Here is a 26,947-nt window from a genome sequence, read left to right as displayed (position 1 = left end):
ATCCATCAGATTGATAGTGGGATCAGCAAGAAGTATGCAGAAAAAGAAGTGGTAGAAGCCATCATCAAAGCAATTTCACCAGGTGTCAGACTTCGAAGCTATCTGGAGAGCTGCCCTAGTCTCTCGCTAGCGCAAGTGAAACAAGTATTACGTAGTCACTACCAGGAACAGGCTGCTACTGAACTGTATCATGAACTCACCGTGGCACGACAAGAGAAGAGCGAGACGCCTCAGGAGTTTGTGATGCAGGCATTAGATCTGTGGCAGAAGATCATCGTGGCATCAACCACTGATGACTCTGGCATCAAATATGACCACGCCACAGCCAGGGACCTCTTCCAAATGGCTGTGAAGTCCGGACTCCAGAACGACAAGGAACGTCCGGGAGACAGGCAGTGACCCAACCAGCACATATGTCCCCACAAATATGCCATTTAACACCAAAACATCAAAAACTGGTCAAGCTTGTAGGACACAAGTGTACCATTTGTAGCAGCATTAATGGAAAGGCTGTGACAGCTCTTTGGGACACTGGGGCCCAGGTATCAGTGATCTCTCGAGGATGGTGAAAGAAGAATCTTCCAAATGTTCAACTCCGACCCCTCACTGACCTGTTGGACCCAGATACTGACCTTCAGCTGAGCGTAGCCAATGGTACACGGATACCATATGATGGCTGGATACCCGTCATCCTAGACATGTCACTGGATGGAAAGGTAGCCCAACAGATTTCAGTTCCATTTCTGATTTCTCTAGATCCACTGTCTGACTCCATCATCGGGTATAATGTAATCGAGGAAATTATAAGAGGACCCACAAATGCACGAAAACCTACCATTAAAGCGATCATAAACCTTGTCAACACAAATGACCCCTGTGAAGTAAAGGCCGGCAAAACAGATATGGTTGTTCCGGGAGAGCAGCAAGTTCTTATCACATGCCGAATACACCTAGGACTATAACCGGACAGTTTACCACACTCTTCTTTCCTGACGAGCTGGAATGCAGGTCCAGTGGGTTACAGGTACCAGAACTGGATTGCAAGGAAGGATGCATGGGGAAATGACAAGTTGATGAAAAATCTACTGCTGAGCTACCCCCACCTCCATTAGATCGAACCAGCCACTCCCTTCAATTTCTCATCCACCTCCCTCAACTGCTGAGCCATCTTCACCTCCATCTTGCAGCAGTCAGCCATCTAACCCGCCATTAAGTATGTGCCAATGCAATCCATTTGGAATGAAGCAGGCACTGAGTAGGTCCTTGAAGAAAACAAGAAATAATTTACCAAAGGACTCAAGTCAAAAGGCCAATTTGTTGTCAAATATCATACATGTAGCAACAGATCTGTCACTAAACAAGGACTATGTTCTTCTAGGATGTACCATTCTTGAGTTATAATCGAAAAGGTCAAAGGTTAGGCTTTTGGCTCTATGAGGGCCAAAAACATTAAAGTGCTCCGATGTTGCAAAAAGAGGTGTCAAAATCTTCATTTTGATAAATCAATTCAAATAAGGATAGGACTGCACCATCTTGGATGTTTCGTTACCTAGGTAACAGAGCAAAATAAGTCAAGGTCAATGGGCCTCAATGGTACTTTTCAAATATTTTTGCAATTTTCATTACAGGTTGAAGCAGCAAAGACCCTTGACAATGGCCAGCAAGTCAGAAATGTCAGAATTAAAGAAGACAACACAGATATGCAATTATCCAAAAGCCCTGTCAAAATAGGTAAAAATCAAGGCTACCAATAGTAGTGTTAAAAAGAAGAGCTACCTTAGAGAATTGGCATTAAGCACACTGCAGATCTACAGATGTTGAGGTTAATATAATACATCACGTATTGAATTTTACTTATGTCTATTGAATACACTGGATATTTAAAAATAAAATGTACATGTTTTCAGGTCAAAAAACATTTTCATTGTGAACATTATGGCATTAATGCATGAAAACAGGCAAAATTTATATTTTGTTTTTGCTTTTTTCTTTCAATATACTTTTAGATGAAGCCCATAACAATGCAAAATTGGAACAAAAGTTCACTTTTAATATATTATATATTATTTATTACTAACATTTAATAATTAAATTAATTTGATAATGACCCATGCTGGAGATAAGAATGGCTTCACTGCTAGAGCTGGATTTATATTTGAAGTTAGCAAATCAGAGGGGGACTGTCATGGTGAGATGAATGCTGCCAAATATGAACGGTGGTCTACTGAACAGCTATTGCCCAATTTGAAGCCAAATTGTGATTGTGTTTGACAATGCCTCCTATCATAGTGCCCAGGAAGAATTGCTGCCCAGAAAGGGGTGGAGAAAGGCGACTTTCCAGAAGCTTGGCATTCAAGCCTGGCTAACTAGGAAACATATACCATATTATGAAGATGATCATTGCAGAGCTTCTTCAACTGGTGGATCCAATACGCCCCATTTACAGCCATAAGAGAGTGGATAACTGGCCAATTTATAACTATTAAATTAAATATCATTTTTGTATTTCTTCAGTTTCCAACTTCAGACAGTTTTAATGGTGAAATAATAGCTATAGAAGAGAAGAATAATAGCGTCAGCAGCAGCTGAATTCCAGTATGTCATAACAATTTGCATTGAGGACTATTCAGATGAAGGAGTCAAAGAAGTCATGGCAACAGAACAAATCCTGTATGGAACACTACAAATACAGAATACCAAATATATATTGAAAACACTTGAGTAGCTAATGAGTACATCTATATACAAGCTATGTCATAAGAAATTAATATATGGTCATCTTTCATTTTTAAACTAGACATATGAAAGGAGCGAGAGATGAGAGGGAGGAGGAGCCGACTGAGCGGGACGTGGTCATGGTGGTCGACATTATCAAATACGCAAGTGGAGGCAGTAACACCCGTCATGCCCGCCCTGACCATACCGGTAGTCAGAGAGGTTATCAACAAGCCATTTCAACATGTTCAAAACACCTCTGGCCCTTCTCATCGTGCTGATGATCGCAAAGAGAACCCATGGCGGAGGAAGAAATATTTGGGATACTGTGGTAGATCACCCTTATGTAATGTGATCAATTACATAAACTTTTATAGTCATGAACATATAACATTCGTTTCAAACATAACTAACATTACATGTAAAATTGTTCGCATATAAGTTATTCTCATTGATGTTTATACTACAGGCTGTATCAAAATGTTTGGTACCCATAAGTTTTTGGTGATTATTGACAAGTCTGTTCTTCAATATGCAGCATTGGATCCTCTTGAAATGCCCATGATTGATAGTTTTATGACCTTTCATAACATTAATCTATAAATAAGGTAGCTCCTATGTGGCATTTTGTTGCAGTAGTCTTGTCCAAAATCACTGAAACCTGTTGAGTACCAATCATTTTGATACACCCTGTATTTGTTTCTTTTTAGATGCATCTGATGAGACTCCTGTACGAAAGCGGAAATGGTGTAAACTTCCCTTTGCCCTCGTGGAAAATAGCAGGAAGCGTCAAAAGACCTTTGAACAGAAAAAATCTCGCGTGATTGAAACTACATAGAGATTGTTATTACATGTATAATGAATTAATATTTGTTTAAAAGATCATCACTAACCTATTCAATTCATGAAAGAAAGAAGGAAGGAAAAAACAAACAAAACAAAAAACACATCCCTATCGCCATCTCAAAATATCACTTTTGTCAATATTCAAAATAAGTGCATAGGCCTACAACTAATAACCCTAATCTTCGCCTCTAACTCTGCTTCAGTGCTCTCACGTTGAGTGTTGTCCACTTCACTTGCCAATTCTTCTTGAATTCTATAAAAGAATTCTATAAGTTCGCCTTTTTTCGCTTTCTTGCGTTTTTTTAATTTTATAATCATCCTCCATGATTGAAGCAATATCATTGGGAAGTTGATCCAGGCTTTGGATAATGATTTGGTCAATCTGTTTGATCGTCTTTGAATGAATTCCTCTTGCAAACTCGGCTTCCTCGCTTGTCACCGCGATTGTATGATTACTGGGCTCTTTTCTGTTTATCTTGTCAGCAAAACTTGCAATGGCAGCTGACAAAATTAAAGCATTGCTTATCAGTATTTTATTATTTTATGAAATCTTAACTATCAACAAGTCTCTATGTAATAATCATTCTTTGGATTTTCAATCATTTTCCTGTTGCAGTGAGTTTCTAAAACAATTAGATGAAGACTGTCCATTCTGGTATGAAACAACTAACCAGAGGTTCAAGTCCGGTTCACTCAACAGGGAACTTTTTGACGCTGAGGATGATGGCAATCTGTTTAGACTTCATACTCTTCAACCAAGACTGAGAGACGGTGTGAGCATTATTCATTGCAGGGAGGGCATCTTGCCCTATCACAGGTGCAAGCACTGCCCGCACTCAAATATCATTCTATGGATTCTTAATTATTTTCCTGTTGCAGTGAGTTTCTAAAACAATTAGATGAAGACTGTCCATTCTGGTATGAAACAACTAACCAGAGGTTCAAGTCCGGTTCACTCAACAGGGAACTTTTGACGCTGAGGATGATGGCAATCTGTTTAGACTTCATACTCTTCAACCAAGACTGAGAGACGGTGTGAGCATTATTCATTGCAGGGAGGGCATCTTGCCCTATCACAGGTGCAAGCACTGCCCATACCAAATATCATTCTATGGATTCTTAATTATTTTCCTGTTGCAGTGAGTTTCTAAAACAATTAGATGAAGACTGATGTCCATTCTGGTATGAAACAACTAACCAGAGGTTCAAGTCCGTTCACTCAACAGGGAACTTTTGACGCTGAGGATGATGGCAATCTGTTTAGACTTCATACTCTTCAACCAAGACTGAGAGACGGTGTGAGCATTATTCATTGCAGGGAGGGCATCTTGCCCTATCACAGGTGCAAGCACTGCCCGTGCCAAATATCATTCTATGGATTCTTAATTATTTTCCTGTTGCAGTGAGTTTCTAAAACAATTAGATGAAGACTGTCCATTCTGGTATGAAACAACTAACCAGAGGTTCAAGTACGGTTCACTCAACAGGGAACTTTTGACGCTGAGGATGATGGCAATCTGTTTACACTTCATACTCTTCAACCAAGACTTGGAGACGGTGTGAGCATTATTCATTGCAGGGAGGGCATCTTGCCCTATCACAGGTGCAAGCACTGCCCATACCAAATATCATTCTATGGATTCTTAATCATTTTCCTGTTGCAGTGAGTTTCTAAAACAATTAGATGAAGACTGTCCATTCTGGTATGAAACAACTAACCAGAGGTTCAAGTCCGGTTCACTCAACAGGGAACCACCGAGATCTGGCAATCTGTTTAGACTTCATACTCTTCAACCAAGACTGAGAGACGGTGTGAGCATTATTCATTGCAGGGAGGGCATCTTGCCCTATCACAGGTGCAAGCACTGCCCGCACCAAATATCATTCTATGGATTCTTAATTATTTTCCTGTTGCAGTGAGTTTCTAAAACAATTAGATGAAGACTGTCCATTCTGGTATGAAACAACTAACCAGAGGTTCAAGTCCGGTTCACTCAACAGGGAACTTTTGACGCTGAGGATGATGGCAATCTGTTTAGACTTCATACTCTTCAACCAAGACTGAGAGACGGTGTGAGCATTATTCATTGCAGGGAGGGCATCTTGCCCTATCACAGGTGCAAGCACTGCCCGCACTCAAATATCATTCTATGGATTCTTAATTATTTTCCTGTTGCAGTGAGTTTCTAAAACAATTAGATGAAGACTGTCCATTCTGGTATGAAACAACTAACCAGAGGTTCAAGTCCGGTTCACTCAACAGGGAACTTTTGACGCTGAGGATGATGGCAATCTGTTTACACTTCATACTCTTCAACCAAGACTGAGAGACGGTGTGAGCATTATTCATTGCAGGGAGGGCATCTTGCCCTATCACAGGTGCAAGCACTGCCCGTACCAAATATCATTCTATGGATTCTTAATTATTTTCCTGTTGCAGTGAGTTTCTAAAACAATTAGATGAAGACTGTCCATTCTGGTATGAAACGACTAACAGTCGGGGCCACTCACTCGATCCAGCGTGACCGCTGCATTGAGCGATCACGCTCGATGCAGCAAACATTCACGCTCCATGAGGCGAGATCTCAATCACACACACGTCGGGCTTCACTACACTATGTCACTCGAAGCTACACTGAATGTTTTTCGTTCCTAGTAAGTGTTTCTAGATTGTTTAAGTTTTGACCGGGTGAAAAAAAAATCACAGAGTAATTCAGTTGTGGCAACGGCAAAGCCGAATGGTACGTCGCTGCTACGCCGTATTGAGCGTGCCCGCTTGATTGAGCAATACCAACGTGACTTGCAATTTATTATAGGCCTAATCATGCGTGATACATGTATAAACAAAATGTTTGATATTGACCCATTTCGACTTATCCATTACAGGTATAGGTACTTTTGCTTTTTACTCACAGCTCGGGCAGGATTGACTTCAAAATTAATGCCTTGCTATCTGCAAAATATTGCATTTTTTGCAGAAACTTTTAACAATTGGAAACAAAACTGTAGGATTTTCTTCTTTTTTTTTCTTCAGGTTAGTCGGCAATGAAAATTCTGTTCAAGTGTAGCCTAAAACTTTAAAACAATTCACCTCTAATAAATGCCCCCTTACTTTGCATCGATCGGAGTGGGGCATTAGAGATAATATTTATTATAATCCGACTTACTGTTGTTTATTTAATCTCTATCTCCTGGCTCTACCTCTTCCTCCTCCTCCTCTTGCATTCTCAGAACTGTTACTTCTTCCACAGCTTCCACCGCCTCATAGTACAGTTTCAAGTAGTCTATTTTTTGTTGCTGGTCTTCAGTTTCTTAAGACTTATTTCCAGTTCTTGCAGTCCTGCCTCCCTAACGAGTTTCGAAATTTCATCTTTTATTTCATCCTTTGTCTTGTTCTCTATGTTTTCTCCGTGGTCCCGCTCTGCCTTTGTTATGTACAATGTTTTACTTATTCTTTTACTTCCGAATAAACCGCTCTCCTTAAGATCATCCTTGTACTGTTGGTAACATGTTTGCATTGTTTGAAGCATGTTCGGCAAGTCATAGTCTAAGCTTTCTTCGCCAGTTATGCTTGCCATCCTACTTGCTTGACGCGGTGATTCCAGCAGTCCCGAATCACGGATTTCCCGACGAAACATCGTTTCTTCATGTTCATGTTTCTGTGGCACTTTACTACCGCATGTGGAAGATGGACTAAATGAACAAGAGTATGTAGAGAAATCGGGGGAAGATGAAGTTAGGCCAATGGACACAGAAGATCAGCAAGTAGTGGAAGATGTGGGAGGAGAAAATGACAAGCAACAGCAGATGGAAAATGACATGGAAGAAAATGAAAATGCAAGAGAAGAAGAACAACAAAACTTACCAAAGCAACAGCATGTGGAAGATGGACCAAATGAGCAACAGCAGGTAATATAGATGGTAGCATCCAGGATTTTCAGTTGGGGCGTAGTAATATGATGACAAATCGAATTGTAAAGGTTTTTCAGAAGGTGTTTAGCCTTTAGAAGGTTTAACCGTAAAACTTTGTACAATAAACAAAATACTTTTACCGATCTTGAAAAAATAAACATGATCTCATAATTCTTTTCTCTTTTTTCCCTTTTGTGTTCTTCTTTCTCTGTGTAAATTTTAGGTTCCACCACTGCCTGTTAATATGGAAGCTGGTAAAGAAGCGCCACCGCCTGTTGGATCCGTGCCTGAAGCCGATAACATAGAAGCTGGTAAAGAAGCGCAAGGAGCCAAGAAAAGGAAATATACAAGAAGGAATTTTAGTGATCCGATACATTCCGGAAGAGATCAATAACACTTATAAATAACGGGGAAACACTGCATAAACTGACAAATTGTCATGTCAATGTGGAAGTAATAGCCACTTGGCCTGGGGAAAAGATAGGAAATGGCAATCGCCAGGTTTCCCAGCTGCCCCCGGTCCAGCTGCTGCTCAGCAATCTGCAACCGTGACAAGTAGCATTTCTAGTAGACCAGAAAATCCACCGGGTAAAAGTCCCCAGAAGCGTGTTAATACTCCCATGGCAGAGCATGATGAGGCAAATGAGCCTACAACTTCAGGGACAACTTCAGGGGCATCAAAGAAGCGCGGCGAAGAAAAGCGTGGAAAGAAAAAAGCGCGAGCTCAACAATCTAAAGACGAGTGTGCCGCTTATGGATCGAGTTTGATAGCCCCTGCGGATATGCTAATGCAAGATGCTTATTGGCTAAATTGCCAACATAAAGGGGGAAAGCGGGGTTGTTCTTACTGGGTACACTCAACATGTACTGGTATTTATTATCCGGATACCAGGGCAGGGCGGTGTGCCCTTGACAGATGGGCGCCCTCCCATTTTTTTTGTACCGCTCACATGCCAGGCTCACATATGCCATCTGGCTTGGGTAAGAAAAAGAAGTAGTAATGCATTATTAGCATATCATCGTTGTTTAAACACAAAAATGCATGAAAACAGGTTTAGAAAATGCATTGTTACTGTTAGTTTAAAACAGTTTTTAGAAATGCATTGTTAGTTACTTGAAAATTAAAAGAATTAGGCATTGTGCCTTGCGTTACTTGTTAGTTGAATAAACTACAATACCAAACTTGAACTACCTTCACTTGTTTGTGTGTTTTACTCTTTTGCATCTCAACTCAATTTGTTTTACTGCTTTCAAATCGTTTCAAAGCACTCTTGACACTTGACAGAGAAGGTAGTTAGACATGTTTACTTGAATTATTTTTAAATCCTTGCTCATTTCAAAAACATTCCTTCTCTTCTGAATCTCCACAGAAAGTCCAATGAGGTTAAATCACATTGTTTCATCCATCTACATTAGTAGTACTACACAGCGCCCATATCATTGACATATCTCAAAGTTATAGTAATTGTACGCACGAATGTGCGATATCACGCCAATGTAGCGACATCACGCCTAATGTAGCAACATCCGGTGTCGAATGGGCGTGATGAATCACGTGTTCAAAACATGTGATACACATGAATAAAATTAATGGTGAGCTATTTTCAGCGTTTAATAATGAACTACAAGCTAATACAATGACATTTAATTAACTATTATTCCATATTATGCCTGGATTCAAAAGATATAACAATATTGCTTGATCGAGCGTGTACGCTCTATCGAGCCGTGCACTCGGCTGCTTGATCCAGCGGGCCGCTTGATCCAGTGGGCCGCTCAATCGAGCGAGTGGCCCCGACTGAATGGCGGCAAAGGTCAAACGGACATCTACCCCTGTCAAGTTATATGACCAAAAACGATTTAAACCAGATTTAAACAACTCTATCTTAGAGCTTCAGGGGATGGATACTCCTTTAGAGTGTGACAAAAGAAAAGTTGAAAGCCTCGAGGATATTGTAAAAGAGACAATTTCCAAAATCATGCCAAGCATGGCAGAGTCGCAGAATTCGACAGGCAGTTACAAACCAAAGCGTGGAAGTAACAGTAATAACAGCAACATCGAGGATATTGTGTCAAGTGTATTGAACAAACTGGTACCGGTAATAGTTGCATCGGTGGCTGAGGCCGTCAACCAAGCCACTAAGCATGCTTTTGAGGAAAATCACAAGAGGGAACTAGCTAAAGAAGAGAAGTTTCAACGTCTCTCTACTCAGCCACTATAACTATGATAAACTTGAACAATATTCACGCCGAGAGACCATTCGTGTTGCAGGTATTAAAGGTGAAGTTGGTGACAATGAAGATAAGTTAATTGATGAGCTTATTGACATTGGTAATTAATGCTATTGACGTACAGATTAAGAAGGAAGATATCTCCGTAGCCCACAGAGTGGGCAAACCGGGTGGTGACAAGGCTCGTCCTGTTCTGTTTAAGTTCATCTCAAGAAGGTCAAAGGATAAGCTCATGCAAAGCAGGAAAAAACTTAAAGACAATCCCTTGTACAAAGGGAAGATCTATCTCAATGATGATCTTACCCCACTTAGAGCAAGATTACTAGCCTATGCTAAGAGTGTGCCTGGAGTTCAGCGTGTGAACAGTGCAAATGGGAAGATCCATTGCAATCTTGAAAAGAAAAATGTCAGTAAATTCACTGATTCGTAGGATCCGCCGATCGGTGAACACACCAATATGTCTGTACTGCTGCGCAACGCACTGGCAAATCAGTAATGTTAGCCTTTTAATGCAATAAGCCGAGTTCCTCTTGGGTAAGGGTTGTCTACCATCAACTTCATTGACAAGCTTATTCCCTGCCTCACACCCGGCACCCCCTTAACCAGATGATAATCTCACTGATGTTTAATTCTTCTTTACCCTCAACAGATCATGAAGCCAAGAGAGATGGTCTGTTATTCCTAGATGAGGACTCCATTAAAGAAATCATCCAGCCTGTGGGACCGAGCTTAATTTTTCATGAAGAAATTGAAAGAGCTACTTAATATACAATTGTCAATGTATACACCTGTGTTAAATATGGCTTATAAATGTTTGCCTAAAATGTAGCAAGTTCGTACCTGGTGATGATAAAGAATTTCTTTGGCAACTACAACATGTGCACGATTTCATTAAGGGTCACATTTTTACTCATAGTACTATGATATGCATGCAGGAGGGATGCCAAAGAACATATTCCGGAAGAACAGAGCAGTTTAGACGGCATTTAGCAACTACTAGCCCTGCTAGACCACATCATCACATGGATCTGGTTCATGACACAGGAGATGGAAGGTTTCTTATGCCAGGAAAACTACCACAACGCGGTGAGGAAGCAACATAAGATGCACGCGATGCGTATGACGTGAAAGGAATAAGCATAGAATGCGCAGAAGAGGTTGATATCTTCAATCCTAATATCTTTCCATGTGTAGGAGATTCTAGACCGACATCTTCAATCCTAAGGTATTTCCATGCGTACTGAAGAAGATTCTAGACAGACATCTTCAATCCTGATGTATTTCCATGCGTACTGAAGAAGATTCTAGACAGACATCTTCAATCCTGATGTATTTCCATGCGTACTGAAGAAGATTCTAGACAGACATCTTCAATCCTGATGTATTTCCATGCGTACTGAAGAAGATTCTAGACAGACATCTTCAATCCTGATGTATTTCCATGCGTACAGAAGAAGATTCTAGACAGACATCTTCAATCCTAATGTATTTCCATGCGTACAGAAGAAGATTCTAGACAGACATCTTCAATCCTAATGTATTTCCATGAGTACAGAAGAAGATTTTAGACCGACATCTTCAATCCCAATGTATTCCCATGAGTACAGAAGATGATTCTAGATCGACATCTTCAATCCCAATGTATTCCCATGAGTACAGAAGAAGATTCTAGACCGACATCTTCAATCCTAATGTTTTTCCATGTGTACAGAAGATTCTAGACCAACATAAAGAAGCCACTGTAGTTTCTCGTACTGCAGTAAAAAGCTCATTTGGTGCTGTAACACCTATTCACACCTAACAACAACTACTTCAAAGTAGAGTTTTAAGACGTCCAACATACCAGAGGTTTCATTGGAAGGTACATCAAGTTTGCCCCAATATGAGAAATCAAGCAGTATCTGGAAGGCTTATGGTTTGCCTGTGATGATCACCCTCTATGTGCACATAGACGGAGATCAACTCACACCAGGTGGACCTGCTCAAGATTTAAACATTGTAGCTCAAATGACTTTACTGTTGTACCAATTCTGTTCATTTGTCTCCTGCTTTTAGAGTAATATTGAAATTGTCTGAAGGTCAACAAAGTCCTGCCTAGTGTAGAAGTTCAAGCAAAGAAACTGCTGCATCCAGACAGTTGATTGGTCAAACTCAAAGATATGGATGTATATGACTCTTGATTTAAAGACGTTATTTGCAAACAGGCAATAATCATACACCACAACAACACATGATCCATGTGATGAGTTACCAGAGTATATAAATGAGGAACACTTAGACACAGTATTTGAAATTGCTAGTCAACAAATCTGTGTTGGTAATCATCACAAAGAGCTCATGCAGGAAAACCAGGTGTTCCGGAATTGTAGTGGTGACATTCTAGCAGTTGTCAAGAACAATGTTATTCAAGGGGATTTCCAGCTCTACTGCTTATTCCAGAAAAATACAGAATTCTTTTAATAAAAAATATATTATCCTGTTTTGCCAAATGAAACATAGCTAAATCCTAATCCTTTAGTTAGTCCTAACTAACAATTAAAGTGAAACTTTAATATTTAGCCAATTTTTGGAAATAAGGGCCAAAAAACATGCATTTTTAGGGTGTTTTTCATATGTTGTGACAATGAAGCCCAAAGACTTGTACTAAGACTAATTTCAGTTTATGCATTCTATATTTTGGAAAAGACGTGTTTCATTCTTATAACCAACCATTTAATTAAATTAACAAAAAAAATTAGAGCAAGATTTTGGCATATACTCAAGTTTTTTAAATGCTTAAACTTGTTCCAAGTCTGTTTTTTGTGATTGTCAGAAAACATCTCGAAAATACATGTTTTTGGCTCTTTTTTCAAGATATGAGTAAAATAGTGAACTTTTTCTTTTATCTCCAGTTCGGAAGGACTAATTGAATGATTAGGATTGAGCTATGTTTCATTTGGCAGAACTTGATAATGTTTTTTTAATCCCAAGAAATTAGTGCTGTATTTTGTCTGGAATGGGGAGTAATGCAAAACAATGCATTATTTGTCAGAAATATAAAGACGACTAGTATGCCTGGGCTGGACAAGAGGGCAAAACAACTGCTAAACCTGGGGATACATCTTCCAATGCTTGCAATGACCAGATGCCAAAAGAAGTCTTAATAAAGATGAAGTTACAAGAAGAAAAATTGGCACTTAAAAAACAGGTGACTTCCATGAAAGAACTCTTCAAATCTTTGATGGATGCAGAAGCCATGGTGATACATGTAGACACTGAATAAAGTTCAAGCATTACTGGTGTAGTGCCCCATAATGCAACCCATTTGAATAGAATTTTACCAGAAGGGACACCACATCGACTCCTTTGGGAAGAGCAGAAAAATATTGTTCTCTCTCTGATTCCCGCCAAATGTGATGGCACCCTGCAATCATATGCTGGTGCGTTGTACTGTATGAGAAATCACTAGATTTGCATTTTTTTCATGCAGATTAAACAAATGATATTCAAGATTTGAAAATGATGGTTGAATTTCATGCTAAAGAAATGCCTCTCTTGTAATTTTTGTATGATGATCTTTATATTCCTGAATCCTACAGGAAATACTCAGACATGGAACAAAAATCTGGAGATAGCAAACATGAAGGTGGACAAGCAGCAACTCCTCCAAAAGGTGTTAATTCTGGAGGACAGGCTGAAATTATATGATGGGTGAGTTACACAGAAATAAGCTTTTTTTTTGGTTTAAGAAGTTCAATGAAATAAAAAAAGTTTGCTTGGATTCATTCAGCAGTACATTCAGAAAGACACTCATCAATTCCACAAGAGTAATACCCACATCAAAACATGCAAATGTATTTTTAGTTAATTGTTGAAATGCATGTAACATAGTGTTGAAATATTTGACAAGTGACTTTAAAAAGTATGTTTTGAGGGCTATTTCACACTTAGTGTGTGTGTGTGCACTTCGAGTGTCACGGAGGGTCAATATTCAACTTCTCCAAAATCAAATAAATGACCGCTTATACTTATAGGTAGCTTTGCTCCAAAGCCAACCTATTTTCCATCCAATTGAAAGAAAAAATGAAAAACCATGCCATATGCCCTCTGACACTAATAGTAAAGACCAACTGCAGGTCCTCGCCTGGCGGCTCGGTGAGTGGACTTTCGCGGTTGGTGGGTTTTGTAGATCAATACCTCAGGTAGACAGTGATCTTTACTGCATAGTGGTCCTACTGCATAGTGGTCCTACTTACTTGTTGGTGACTTTGTAGCTTGCCTATAGCTCTGTACATGTACTGCTGGGAGTGGTATTAATTTTTTACAGAATGGTCTAAACCAGGCAGGGATTGGCCTATATATATTTTCTTTACTAGTCACTTGCTTGGGTTTATTTTACTTGAGATCACTGGATCTTCTAAGGTACTGCGAGGGCTCTGATCAAGAGCTAACTTATAGGTTGGAATTGCAACCAGCCTAATCACGAAGCTCCAGTGGCCAAGTGGTTAAGGCACAGGTCTTGTAATCATGAGATCCTAAGTTCTCAAGTCATCCGATGATGTGTTTCTTTTGCATGCACAATTAAACATCAATGTGTATAACAGGGCTGTAGCAAGTGGGGAGGCTTCCCCAGGTTGCTGCAGATTGTGATGAGAGTGTTGCAATACCCTCCGCTCAATGGCTTGGACTCCAGTTCTGGTGCAGTAGAACTTCAGCAGCTGTTATGAAGAACACAGGTAGAGTGAAAGTAAAGATGATGATATCAGCTCGTCAACATAGGAAGCATCATGCTGACACTTATTATGCTTCTGCAATATTCTGTTATCAGAAGGAATTTGCGCTTAAGTTTTGTGAGGTTCCGATATTTGTCTGTGAAGACGACAAGCATACAATTAAAGTTGGTGAACCAAACTATCCAGTGGCAGCTGTTGAAAGGGGTAAGCAGGTCATCGTCGAACTAAATCAAAGAATGACTGTTGGTGACCATGATTTCACTAGATTCTCATTGAGTCCATTGGTGAGCTTCATTGCAAACATTCAAGAGGACATTGATGGGTCATTTTAGTATGGAGAAGTTCATGTTGGCCTCAAAGAAAACTGCTTTGAACCATCATCAGCATGCAGACACGCATGTGAACTTAACAAACTGTTAACTTAAAAGTCAAACCAACCTGTGGAGTGTTATTATCATGACAGTGGGCCCGACCATAACATCCAGTTTGCAAGGACACAGTTAACTAACATTGCCTATTTCCTCCAGTGGGATTTGGACATGTTAATGTCTGTGCAAACACCCCCACATCACAGCTGGAAGAAGCCTGCTGAGCGTGTCATGTCGAACTTAAATTTAGGACATCAAGGTGTGGGAGTTTTGAGAAATGAGATGGCAACTCTGAAGTCCAAAATAAAATCCGCGAACAAAATCAAGGCCATCTGCAATCTTGCAAAGAAGGAGGGAAATCTAAGAGAGGAAGTGATTGACTGCATTTAGCCAGCAAACCAGCAAAGGAAAAGTGTTTTTTCAAGAGGCTGAAAATTGAAAGGAAAGAACTTCCAATAATGGATGGAATTGGATTTGGTCTGTTCATGTGAGGCCCTTTATTTCCAGTCTAATTTTTTTTGTTGAGGAACAAGTATAGTAAAACCCTTCTACATCAACATGTCCTCCCGCCCTCTATCTTATCTTTTTCTCATCCATAACATTAAAGTCCTTGTGGTTCAATGTCTCCACAAGCAATTCACTGGTCATGCATTGAAGAAACGTCTGATTTATCAAAATTCTGAACCAGGTATTGCTTTTCAACTTGCCTAGCCCAAACACATCACTTTCAGAAATCATCTGTAGATAGAATATCCTTCAAGGTAAATTGATTGAAGATTTGCAGTAACATCTCTTCACACCTAACAACTAAATTGGATTGCAGATAGTGAGCCATTTTTAAGACATCCAACACAGTAGTGGTTTAATTGGAAGGTCCATCAAGTTTGCCCAAGTATGAGAAATCAAGCAGAATCTGGAAGGCTTATGGTTTGCCTGTGATGGTAGCTTCTGAAGCATGGCTTTCATGAAATTCTGATGTAAACATTGTGTGGAAGAAGTCGCTATTTGAGGCGAGAACTGCTTTATGAGCTTCAAATGATGTGTCGCCGACTTTTATGGTGATATCACAAAGGTTCTGTTTTCTTGAAGTCTATGAAGATCCTCACATACTTTCTGGACATGATCAAGTAAACAGCAATTTTCGGTATGCCCTTTGTTGCTTATTTTCAGGCTATGTTCTGCATCTGCCATCTTGTCATCTGAAGTTTAGCAACTACTAGCCCTGTTAGACCACATGGATCTAGTTCATGACACGGGAGATGGAAGGTTTCTTGTGCCAGAAAGCTACCACAACATGGTGAGGAAGTAACATGAGATGCACGCGATGCATATGATATGAAAGGAATAAGCATAGAATGTGCAGAAGAGGTCGATATCTTCATGTGTAGAAGATTCTAGACCGACATCTTCAATCCTAATGTATTTCCATGCGTACTGAAGAAGATTCTAGACAGACATCTTCAATCCTAAGGTATTCCCATGAGTACAGAAGAAGATTCTAGACCGACATCTTCAATCCTAAGGTATTCCCATGAGTACAGAAGAAGATTCTAGACCGACATCTTCAATCCTAATGTATTTCCATGCGTACTGAAGAAGATTTTAGACCGACATCTTCAATCCTAATGTATACAGAAGAAGATTCTAGACAGACATCTTCAATCCTAAGGTATTCCCATGAGTACAGAAGAAGATTCTAGACCGACATCTTCAATCCTAATGTATTTCCATGCGTACTGAAGAAGATTTTAGACCGACATCTTCAATCCTAATGTATACAGAAGAAGATTAGACCGACATCTTCAAACGTGTTTCCATGCGTACTGAAGAAGATTCTAGACCGACATCTTCAATCCTAATCTGTTTCCATGGGTACTGAAGAAGATTCTAGACCGACATATTTAATCCTAATGTTTTTTCTTGTGTACAAAAGAAGATTCTAGACCAACATAAAGAAGCCACTGTAGTTTCTCATATTGCAGTAAAAAGCTCACTTGGTGCTGCAGACATTTTCGTTCAGCTTGCAAAGTACCGTGATTCTAGACCAACACGAAGAAGCCACTGTAGTTTCTCATACTGCAGTAAAAAGCTAACTTGGTGCTGTAGACATTTTCGTTCAGCTTGCAAAGTACCGTGATTCTAGACCAACATAAAGAAGCCACTGTAGTTTCTCACACTGCTGTAAAAAGCTCACTTGGTGCTGTAGACATTTTCGTTCAGCTTGCAAAGTACCGTGATTCTAGACCAACATAAAGAGGCCACTGTAGTTTCTCATACTGCTGTAAAAAGCTCACTTGGTGCTGTAGACATTTTCGTTCAACTTGCAAAGTACCGTGATTCTAGACCAACATAAAGAAGCCACTGTAGTTTCTCATACTGCAGTAAAAAGCTCACTTGGTGCTGTAGACATTTTCGTTCAGCTTGCAAAGTACCGTGATTCTAGACCAACATAAAGAAGCCACTGTAGTTTCTCATACTGCTGTAAAAAGCTCACTTGGTGCTGTAGACATTTTCGTTCAACTTGCAAAGTACCGTGATTCTAGACCAACATAAAGAAGCCACTGTAGTTTCTCATACTGCAGTAAAAAGCTCACTTGGTGCTGTAGACATTTTCGTTCAGCTTGCAAAGTACCGTGATTCTAGACCAACATAAAGAAGCCACTGTAGTTTCTCATACTGCAGTAAAAAAGCTCACTTGGTGCTGTAGACATTTTCGTTCAGCTTGCAAAATACCATGATTCTAGACCAACATAAAGAAGCCACTGTAGTTTCTCATACTGCAGTAAAAAGCTCACTTGGTGCTGTAGACATTTTCGTTCAGCTTGCAAAGTACCGTGATTCTAGACCAACATAAAGAAGCCACTGTAGTTTCTCATACTGCAGTAAAAAGCTAACTTGGTGCTGTAGACATTTTCGTTCAACTTGCAAAGTACTGTGATTCTAGACCAACATAAAGAAGCCACTGTAGTTTCTCATACTGCCGTAAAAAGCTCACTTGGTGCTGTAGACATTTTTGTTCAACTTGCAAAGTACCGTGATTCTAGACCAACATAAAGAAGCCACTGTAGTTTCTCATACTGCTGTAAAAAGCTCACTTGGTGCTGTAGAAATTTTCGTTCAACTTGCAAAGTACCGTGATTCTAGGCCAACATAAAGAAGCCACTGTAGTTTCTCATACTGCTGTAAAAAGCTCACTTGGTGCTGTAGACATTTTCGTTCAGCTTGCAAAGTACTGTGATTCTAGACCAACATAAAGAAGCCACTGTAGTTTCTCATACTGCAGTAAAAAGCTCACTTGGTGCTGCAGACATTTTCGTTCAGCTTGCAAAGTACCGTGATTCTAGACCAACATAATAAAGAAGCCACTGTAGTTTCTCATACTGCAGTAAAATGCTCACTTGGTGCTGTAGACATTTTCGTTCAGCTTGCAAAGTACCGTGATTCTAGACCAACATAAAGAAGCCACTGTAGTTTCTCATACTGCAATAAAAAGCTCACTTGGTGCTGTAGACATTTTCATTCAGCTTGCAAAGTACCGTGATTCTAGACCAACATAAAGAAGCCACTGTAGTTTCTCATACTGCATTTAAAAGCTCACTTGGTGCTGTAGAAATTTTCGTTCAACTTGCAAAGTACCGTGATTCTAGACCAACATAAAGAAGCCACTGTAGTTTCTCATACTGCAGTAAAAAGCTCACTTGGTGCTGTAGACATTTTCGTTCAGCTTGCAAAGTACCGTGATTCTAGACCAACATAATAAAGAAGCCACTGTAGTTTCTCATACTGCAGTAAAAAGCTTACTTGGTGCTGTAGACATTTTCGTTCAGCTTGCAAAGTACCGTGATTCTAGACCAACATGAAGAAGCCACTGTAGTTTCTCATACTGCAGTAAAAAGCTCACTTGGTGCTGCAGACATTTTCGTTCAGCTTGCAAAGTACCGTGATTCTAGACCAACATAATAAAGAAGCCACTGTAGTTTCTCATACTGCAGTAAAATGCTCACTTGGTGCTGTAGACATTTTCGTTCAGCTTGCAAAGTACCGTGATTCTAGACCAACATAAAGAAGCCACTGTAGTTTCTCATACTGCAGTAAAAAGCTCACTTGGTGCTGTAGACATTTTCGTTCAGCTTGCAAAGTACCATGATTCTAGACCAACATAATAAAGAAGCCACTGTAGTTTCTCATACTGCAGTAAAAAGCTTACTTGGTGCTGTAGACATTTTCGTTCAGCTTGCAAAGTACCGTGATTCTAGACCAACATGAAGAAGCCACTGTAGTTTCTCATACTGCAGTAAAAAGCTCACTTGGTGCTGTAGACATTTTCGTTCAGCTTGCAAAGTACCGTGATTCTAGACCAACATAAAGAAGCCACTGTAGTTTCTCATACTGCAGTAAAATGCTCACTTGGTGCTGTAGAAATTTTCGTTCAGCTTGCAAAGTACCGTGATTCTAGACCAACATAATAAAGAAGCCACTGTAGTTTCTCATACTGCTGTAAAAAGCTCACTTGGTGCTGTAGACATTTTTGTTCAGCTTGCAAAGTACCGTGATTCTAGACCAACATAAAGAAGCCACTGTAGTTTCTCATACTGCAGTAAAATGCTCACTTGGTGCTGTAGACATTTTCGTTCAGCTTGCAAAGTACCGTGATTCTAGACCAACATAAAGAAGCCACTGTAGTTTCTCATACTGCAGTAAAAAGCTCACTTGGTGCTGTAGACATTTTCGCTCAGCTTGCAAAGTACCGTGATTCTAGACCAACATGAAGAAGCCACTGTAGTTTCTCATACTGCAGTAAAAAGCTCACTTGGTGCTGCAGACATTTTCGTTCAGCTTGCAAAGTACCGTGATTCTAGACCAACATAATAAAGAAGCCACTGTAGTTTCTCATACTGCAGTAAAATGCTCACTTGGTGCTGTAGACATTTTCGTTCAGCTTGCAAAGTACCGTGATTCTAGACCAACATAAAGAAGCCACTGTAGTTTCTCATACTGCAGTAAAAAGCTCACTTGGTGCTGTAGACATTTTCGTTCAGCTTGCAAAGTACCGTGATTCTAGACCAACATAAAGAAGCCACTGTAGTTTCTCATACTGCAGTAAAATGCTCACTTGGTGCTGTAGAAATTTTCGTTCAGCTTGCAAAGTACCGTGATTCTAGACCAACATAATAAAGAAGCCACTGTAGTTTCTCATACTGCTGTAAAAAGCTCACTTGGTGCTGTAGACATTTTTGTTCAGCTTGCAAAGTACCGTGATTCTAGACCAACATAAAGAAGCCACTGTAGTTTCTCATACTGCAGTAAAATGCTCACTTGGTGCTGTAGACATTTTCGTTCAGCTTGCAAAGTACCGTGATTCTAGACCAACATAAAGAAGCCACTGTAGTTTCTCATACTGCAGTAAAAAGCTCACTTGGTGCTGTAGACATTTTCGTTCAGCTTGCAAAGTACCGTGATTCTAGACCAACATAAAGAAGCCACTGTAGTTTCTCATACTGCAGTAAAAAGCTAACTTGGTGCTGTAGACAATTTGCTGACAGTTTCAAATTTAACAGTACTCTGTAGTTATATCTGCTTATTAGTTAACAGTTAACCAAGTATTTCAGCTCGGGCACAAAGTGGTTATTTGGCTTTTCTTGATGACATGAAGAGATTTTACAGGCCACCTATTTAACTGCCCACTGCCTAATTAAACATTCTTAGCAAAGTATTTGATTCTTTTGAACAGGTATCAGACGCAATGAAACGAACCATTGAGGGAAAACTGGTAAGCATTGATAACCTTGATGGTCAGCCAGACTCCAGCTACATCAACATTGTTGTCGAAAGTGGGGAACAGCTGTTTGATTTGTCCATCAACAAAGCTCTAGTAGCTTTTACTTTTAAGACCTATGATGTACAGGAGCTGTTGAAGATTACAGAAGATAAGGAATATACAATCAAACTGGAATCGTCAATCATAGTGAGCATCACCCCTTCTACTAGTACATCATAAATACTTTCAGATGGAATGTAAACATGACTAGACTGAACGTTTGAAAATATTAGAATGTTTTAAAGAAAATCTTATTCACAAACAAAATCGTTTTTAAAGAAAAAATTGTTTATGGTAAATAGAATACTTTTAAAATCTGAAGATACTATGTATAACGAAATAAAAGCAATTTTAGATAATGTAATTGGTTCATACAAAAGAAATTGTTTCTAGGATAGTCATTAATTGATAAATAAAATATAGTGATGTAACTGAGGATTAAATTATTTTGAAAAGAAAGTAAAAGATGAAATATATATTAACAAACTTTTCATTGTAAACAACTTGATAATTAAAGGGGCATTTCGTGATCCACAGCCTCATCCCCCCACTTTTCTAAAAAAAAGTTGAGATTTTTATATCACTGGAAACCTCTGGCTACATAATGTTTATGTACAAAATATTTCTTGCAGATTAATTCGTTTTGCAAAGATATCGTGAAATTTGAATTTCGTTCTGGTGCACCAGAACGAAATTACAACGTATTGTCTATGGAGCAGTGTAATACACATAATCATGCATAACTCGCAAACGCAAAATCGGAATCAACTGAAATTTTGGGAATAGGCTTTTTTCGTGGATATGTACTGAAAAATGTCATAAAAAGAGGATGCTAGGATCAAGAAATACTCCTTTAAGTTACTTATTAACTGAATTATTTTGAATCACATTAATATTTTTCAAAGGTGTTCAACAACCATATGATGAGATGGCAATGGATTATGTTACAGGAAGATGATATTCCACTAGCCATGTTGGTCAGCAAAAGTAACAATCAACATGCTGAAAATGGTAAGTTACAAATGTGAAGATGCTGCTGATTGCAATCCCATAAGACCAGAGGATGTGAAGATGTGAAAGGAGACCTTTGGGTTGAACATCAATGGTGCACAGTGTCTTCGACCCTATATCTTCATGGCAGGAATCGCCATGGTAGGTTAAATCCACAGCCACGATTAGCCATTTGGTTCAAACCTTTAAAGCTCTTTTAAACTAATAATTAGTCGAGGGACATAACTAAGGCTACTCACAATAGCCGGGTAATCGATCTTGGTTGTGCGTGATTAAGCTTGTATACCCCATTGAGGTCAATGGTCATCGACTTTTATACTGCCTACAGTGAGTGCACGCTGTAGTCCATAACAGGACCAACGCAATATAAAATGGTCAAATTTTGAGTTCAAAGCGCACGGCCAATTTTCAAAGCGCATTCTAGCGACTATCATATCTGTTCAACACGTATTTCCAAGTTTATGAGACCAAATCTGGTTTCTTGAGAAAAAAAAAAATCATGACGGAGATATTCATCATTTTCTAACCCGGTATCAGAAGATTTTCGTCTGATATCAAAATCGTGCATCCTGCATAGCAATTCACGTGTATCGATCCCGTGTATTCATTTTAGTGTCCCTTCTGCACCAAATAATTATTAGCCAGGCGGTGTCGGTGTGTGGTGATGCTTCAAAAGTTATCCATAGTCTTCAAGCTAACTCAAAGATAATAATACATAATAGTACAACCAATCCACTAACCATGAGAGCCACAAAGTTTCGCAAGCATATAGCTACAATGACACAACTACTATGTCTGAAGGACAACAAACTTGATCTTGTGGCAGGTTACATGGGCCATGATATCCGCATTCATAGGGAGTTTTATCGTCTACCATCAAGTTCTTTGCAGCTGGCAAAGGTTTCCAAAGTCTTGGTAATGATGGAGAAAGGGCTTGCAGGAAAGTACAGAGGGAAGTCACTGGATGAAATAGACATCATCCTTGATGAAGGTAAGTAATCATTTTGTCATGGCAAACCATATCAGCTTTTGTTTGAATGATATTGGCATTGTTTTAAAATTTAAGGCAAGGTTGGATTACTTGTATGCCAGTTTATGGAAAGCCATTCACAGTATCAGAATTTCTATGTACAATGGAATGGCGTTGCGAACCAAATTTGTCTCAAAATTGCTATTTTAGCTCTCATAAATTATACATATAAGAAAATTCCTGGATAATGAATTATGACTTGTAAGCAGTATAGGGTTCCGAATACAAGGTTCGTTTTTCAAAACCAAAAAATACTGTTTTACACTGACCTGACAGTTTCGAGTGTCTTGGGCGACACTCTTCTTCAGAGTGATCTATGTCCACACACCTCCGGCGGATTTCGCCTGTAGAGGGCGCACTACTCATGGAGATGATTGGGTCATAGATGTGACTTAGAAAATGGGCCCCCTCGTCTCTGTTCATGACTTGCGGGGATTTCTTCCTTATCCAGATGGATTCCATGATTCTTCTTGATCTCGCGTCACCTTCCTTGCTAAGGATTTTGGACCCTTGCCAATCGATGACGTGATTTTGTTGTACTGAGTGATCAGCTATGGCAGATTTGCTGAGCTCACTTTCCGACTGTTTTCTGGTCTGACGGGTGTAGTTCTTTTTCAAACCCGTTACTTTGTCCGTTTCTTTCATGTGTTCACTTAGTCTCGTGGAAAAACGTCTCCCCGTTTCACCCACATATGAATGATCACAATTTGAACAAGGGATCTCATATACACAGTCTGTTGTAGAGTCTGGATCTCTCTTGTCCTTGGGGTGGACGAGCATTTTTCTCAATGTTGAGTTGGGTCTCATAGCTGTGGCGATTCCATGTTTTGGAAAATCCTATTAGCCTTCTCTGATAATCCGCTGACATAAGGTATAACTACCAGTCCTTTGGATTTCTCGCTATTATCACTTTTCTTAGATGTTTTCATAGTCTTTTTATTTGCAATCTGTTGTTTCACCTTCTTGAAGGACCAATTTGGATAGCCACAGAGACTAAGTGCTTTCTTGATCTTTTCCTCTTCTTGTTGTTTGTCATCCTCGTCCGAAACTAAATTATTCATTCTGTCCATTAAAGTTCGGACAACACCCAGCTTGTGGTGAACTGGGTGATGAGACTCAAAATTCAGATATTGGTCTGTGTGCGAAGCTTTGCGGTAAATGAGCAATTTCACTGAGCCGTCTGACTTTCTGACTATGAGTGTGTCGAGGAATGGTATTTTACCGTCATGTTCTTTTTCGTAAGTGAATTTTATACTGTCCGTGGGGTCTGTGCTGTTGAGGTGATCAGTAAGGTTGTCAACTTGATCAGATTTTACAATCTCCAAAACATCATCCACGTACCTTTTCCACATATGCGGTTTACACTCAAGAGGGACGGACGCAATAGCTTTTTCTTCCAAAAACTCCATGTATAAGTTGGCCACCACCGGTGAAACAGGGCTGCCCATGGCCGCGCCAAATCTTTGTTTGAAAATTTTGCCCCTGAACAGAAAGTATGTGGTTGTGAGGACGAAACGCATAAAAGTTCAATGACATAAATCCACTGAAAGCAAGGTGCGGTCTTTCAACGTAGTGTCTTGCTGAAGTCTGTTCTTTATTACCTCTAGCGACTCAGTGATAGGCGTGTTGGTAAACAATGAAACCACGTCATGAGAGTTGAATATCTCACCTTCCTCAATAAAAACTTCTGCCATGTCCTCAGCGAGATTTTTTGAATTTAACACATGATGTTCAGTTGTGCCGACTAACGGTGCAAGTATGTCAGCCAAGGCTCGGGAAGTTTGATATGCAATTGAACCAGTATAGTCAACAATTGGTCTGACTTTATTGCCTTCTTTGTGAATTTTAGGCGTGGCGTAAATCCTGGGGACATTCTCCGCAGTAGGGTAAAGGTAGTCATACTGTGCTCTGGTGATCTTATTCTCAGTCTTAAATCTAGTTAGAATAGAAACCAACTCACGTTTGTATTTGGCAGTAGGATCTTTTGTTAGCACTTCGTATGTCTTTTCATCACTAAGCATGTTGTTAAGCTTCTGTTCATATTCATCAGTGTCCATAACCACGGTGGCCTTGCCTTTATCCGCAGGCAAAATGAGGATTGATTCATCTTTTTAAGATCAAAAATCGCTTGCCGTTCCTCCTTGGAAATGTTTGACTTCGGTGGTTTTGCACTCACGAGCGTGTTGGCCATCTCCGATCTGAGCACCGTCGCTTCATTTTGCGGTAGTTTGTAACATGCAAGCTCCGTAGCAACAATATACTCATCGTGGGGATTCTGTTGGCGATGGAGCAAAATTCAAGCCCTTGGCGAGAACACGTTTTGTGGATCAGTAAGCTTATGCTTCGACAGGTTCACTACCCATTTTTGAGTTGTTCACCTCCTAATTCCGGATTTTCAGGCGTATTCCTTCTCTTTGAAGACTGTTGTAATCTCTCCAATTTTTGTTGATGCCGCCATTTTGTCTTTTGGAATTCGCTCTCTGACTTCCGCGTCACGTGATCGGTCACCTGTTGTTTTGTGTTTTCCGACACCCGCGAAAATAAATCATCCTCGATTTGCGATTTCTTGCACTTAAAGTCTGTAATTTTGTTGTTGATTACCCGGATCGTTCCCGAATTAGCTGGGTTTGTGCCTTTTGACAATACTGCGGCGTTTGCTGTATTGATGGGACATTTTAGCCGCAAACTGCGTGGGGTAATTTCCGATTCCTTACAACGTAGGTTAAACACTAGATGGTTCCTGTGTCTGGTGATCTTTTTCCCAATATTTTCCAAGTCGCGTACGTTCTTCACGCTATTTTGTCCATATTCATTTCTTAAGTCCGTAAATAAATTCATCAGGTTTGCAGAAATTCAGAATACAAGGTTCGTTTTTCAAAACCAAAAAATACTGTTTTACACTGACCTGACAGTTTCGAGTGTCTTGGGCGACACTCTTCTTCAGAGTGATCTATGTCCACACACCTCCGGCGGATTTCGTTTTCTAAGTCACATCTATGACCCAATCATCTCCGGAGATGAAAACCGCCGAAGGTGTGTGGACATAAATCACTCTGAAGAAGAGTGTCGCCCAAGACACTCTAAACTGTCAGGTCAGTGTAAAACAGTATTTTTTGGTTTTGAAAAACGAACCTTGTATTCTGAATTTCTGCAAACCTGATGAATTTATTTACGGAGTATAGGGTTCCTTTTCCAAGATGGAAATTGACAGTTTAGTTTTTCAGCAATTTGATCTGAATTTCAGTGTTCATAAAATTATTAATATGTTAGTGCAATATACTCGCATGAGTATTTTGATTGATATTTAGGTGAATACACAGAATTTAAGCTTGAGGTTTTGCACACTTCATCCTGTGAGATATTGAAGAAATACAAAGCTTTGAAAAACAAACTGGGGTTTTTCTCCAATTGTACATGTATATTGCACTGGTGAATGGGGGAAGCTTGTAAGATGAAATCCCAACATAGTTGCATTAATTTAGCTGTTTGTTTTTCTCAGCCATGCTTCATCTTGTGCAATCACAACTTCCCATTTGTTGTTCTCTAATATGAATGTTATTATTTTCAAACACTTTCTGTCATTATCTTGTAGTTGATGGATGTAACACCGCAGCAGCAAAAATGGATAGTCGACCACTTAAGACACACGCTAGACATTCACAATCTGCATTATAGAGCAACACTTGATGTAATTGAAAGAGTAGACATAGCTAAATTGTTGCTTGCTATGGACCTGAATAAGCTGAGTTTGCTTAAAGGACGTAGCATTGGTGACATTGATTTGAAAGGTACAGTGACAAAGTTCTGTATTGCCACAACAACTATCTGCCTTTGCATTCTGCTTCTTCTTGCCTTTCCCATGCGTATGGCTTTGAATAGTGTATATCAAAAAAATTGACAGCATTGATCCCATTCAGCATGAACTCTTATCATGTTTAGTTTACAAATATTCATAGGTGATACATGTACTGCCAGCATTTGGGGGGGGGGAGCAACCGTAGAATTCAGTGCCAACCCTACTCAAGTTTCACTAAGACTGTATCACTGAACATCATTGTTTAAAAACGACACAAGATTAGAAACAAGACACCTAGATAGGCACTGTATTTAGCAGTTGTGCCTCTTTTGTACTGACATGTATGATTTAAATAATCCAATGTTACATTAGTTAGTACAATTTGAAGTGGAAATTATAGTATTGAGATCTGTTGGAATTTCACTTTCTGTGACTATATACCATCAATAGGATTACTTCTCTGGTCTTCAAAGTGACCAATTAGGTGGCGTTTAGGGGGTTTAAAGA

General features: G+C 39.6%; 2 protein-coding genes across 2 annotated transcripts; both read right to left on the bottom strand.

Moving 5' to 3' along the window:
• Positions 1-23,447: 23,447 nt before the first annotated feature.
• Positions 23,448-24,092, bottom strand: LOC140143724 (uncharacterized). Its single transcript, XM_072165536.1, has one exon. The coding sequence runs from the start codon at positions 24,090-24,092 to the stop codon at positions 23,448-23,450; it is 645 nt and encodes a 214-aa protein (XP_072021637.1).
• Positions 24,093-24,170: 78 nt separating this feature from the next.
• Positions 24,171-24,701, bottom strand: LOC140143722 (uncharacterized). The gene has a single exon (XM_072165535.1). It carries the CDS (start codon positions 24,699-24,701, stop codon positions 24,171-24,173), a length of 531 nt encoding a protein of 176 aa, XP_072021636.1.
• Between the last annotated feature and the right edge of the window lie 2,246 nt (positions 24,702-26,947).

The sequence above is a fragment of the Amphiura filiformis genome, unplaced genomic scaffold (genome assembly GCF_039555335.1).
Source record: "Amphiura filiformis unplaced genomic scaffold, Afil_fr2py scaffold_26, whole genome shotgun sequence".
NCBI lineage: Eukaryota > Metazoa > Echinodermata > Ophiuroidea > Amphilepidida > Amphiuridae > Amphiura > Amphiura filiformis.
The sequence above is the reverse complement of the archived record's forward strand: the minus strand, read 5'-3'. Positions and strand labels throughout refer to the sequence as shown.

Coding starts and splice junctions, on each gene's coding strand:
- LOC140143722 (XM_072165535.1), bottom strand. CDS start 24,701: ATGGACACTGATGAATATGAACAGAAGCTTAACAACATGCTTAGTGAT.
- LOC140143724 (XM_072165536.1), bottom strand. CDS start 24,092: ATGGGCAGCCCTGTTTCACCGGTGGTGGCCAACTTATACATGGAGTTT.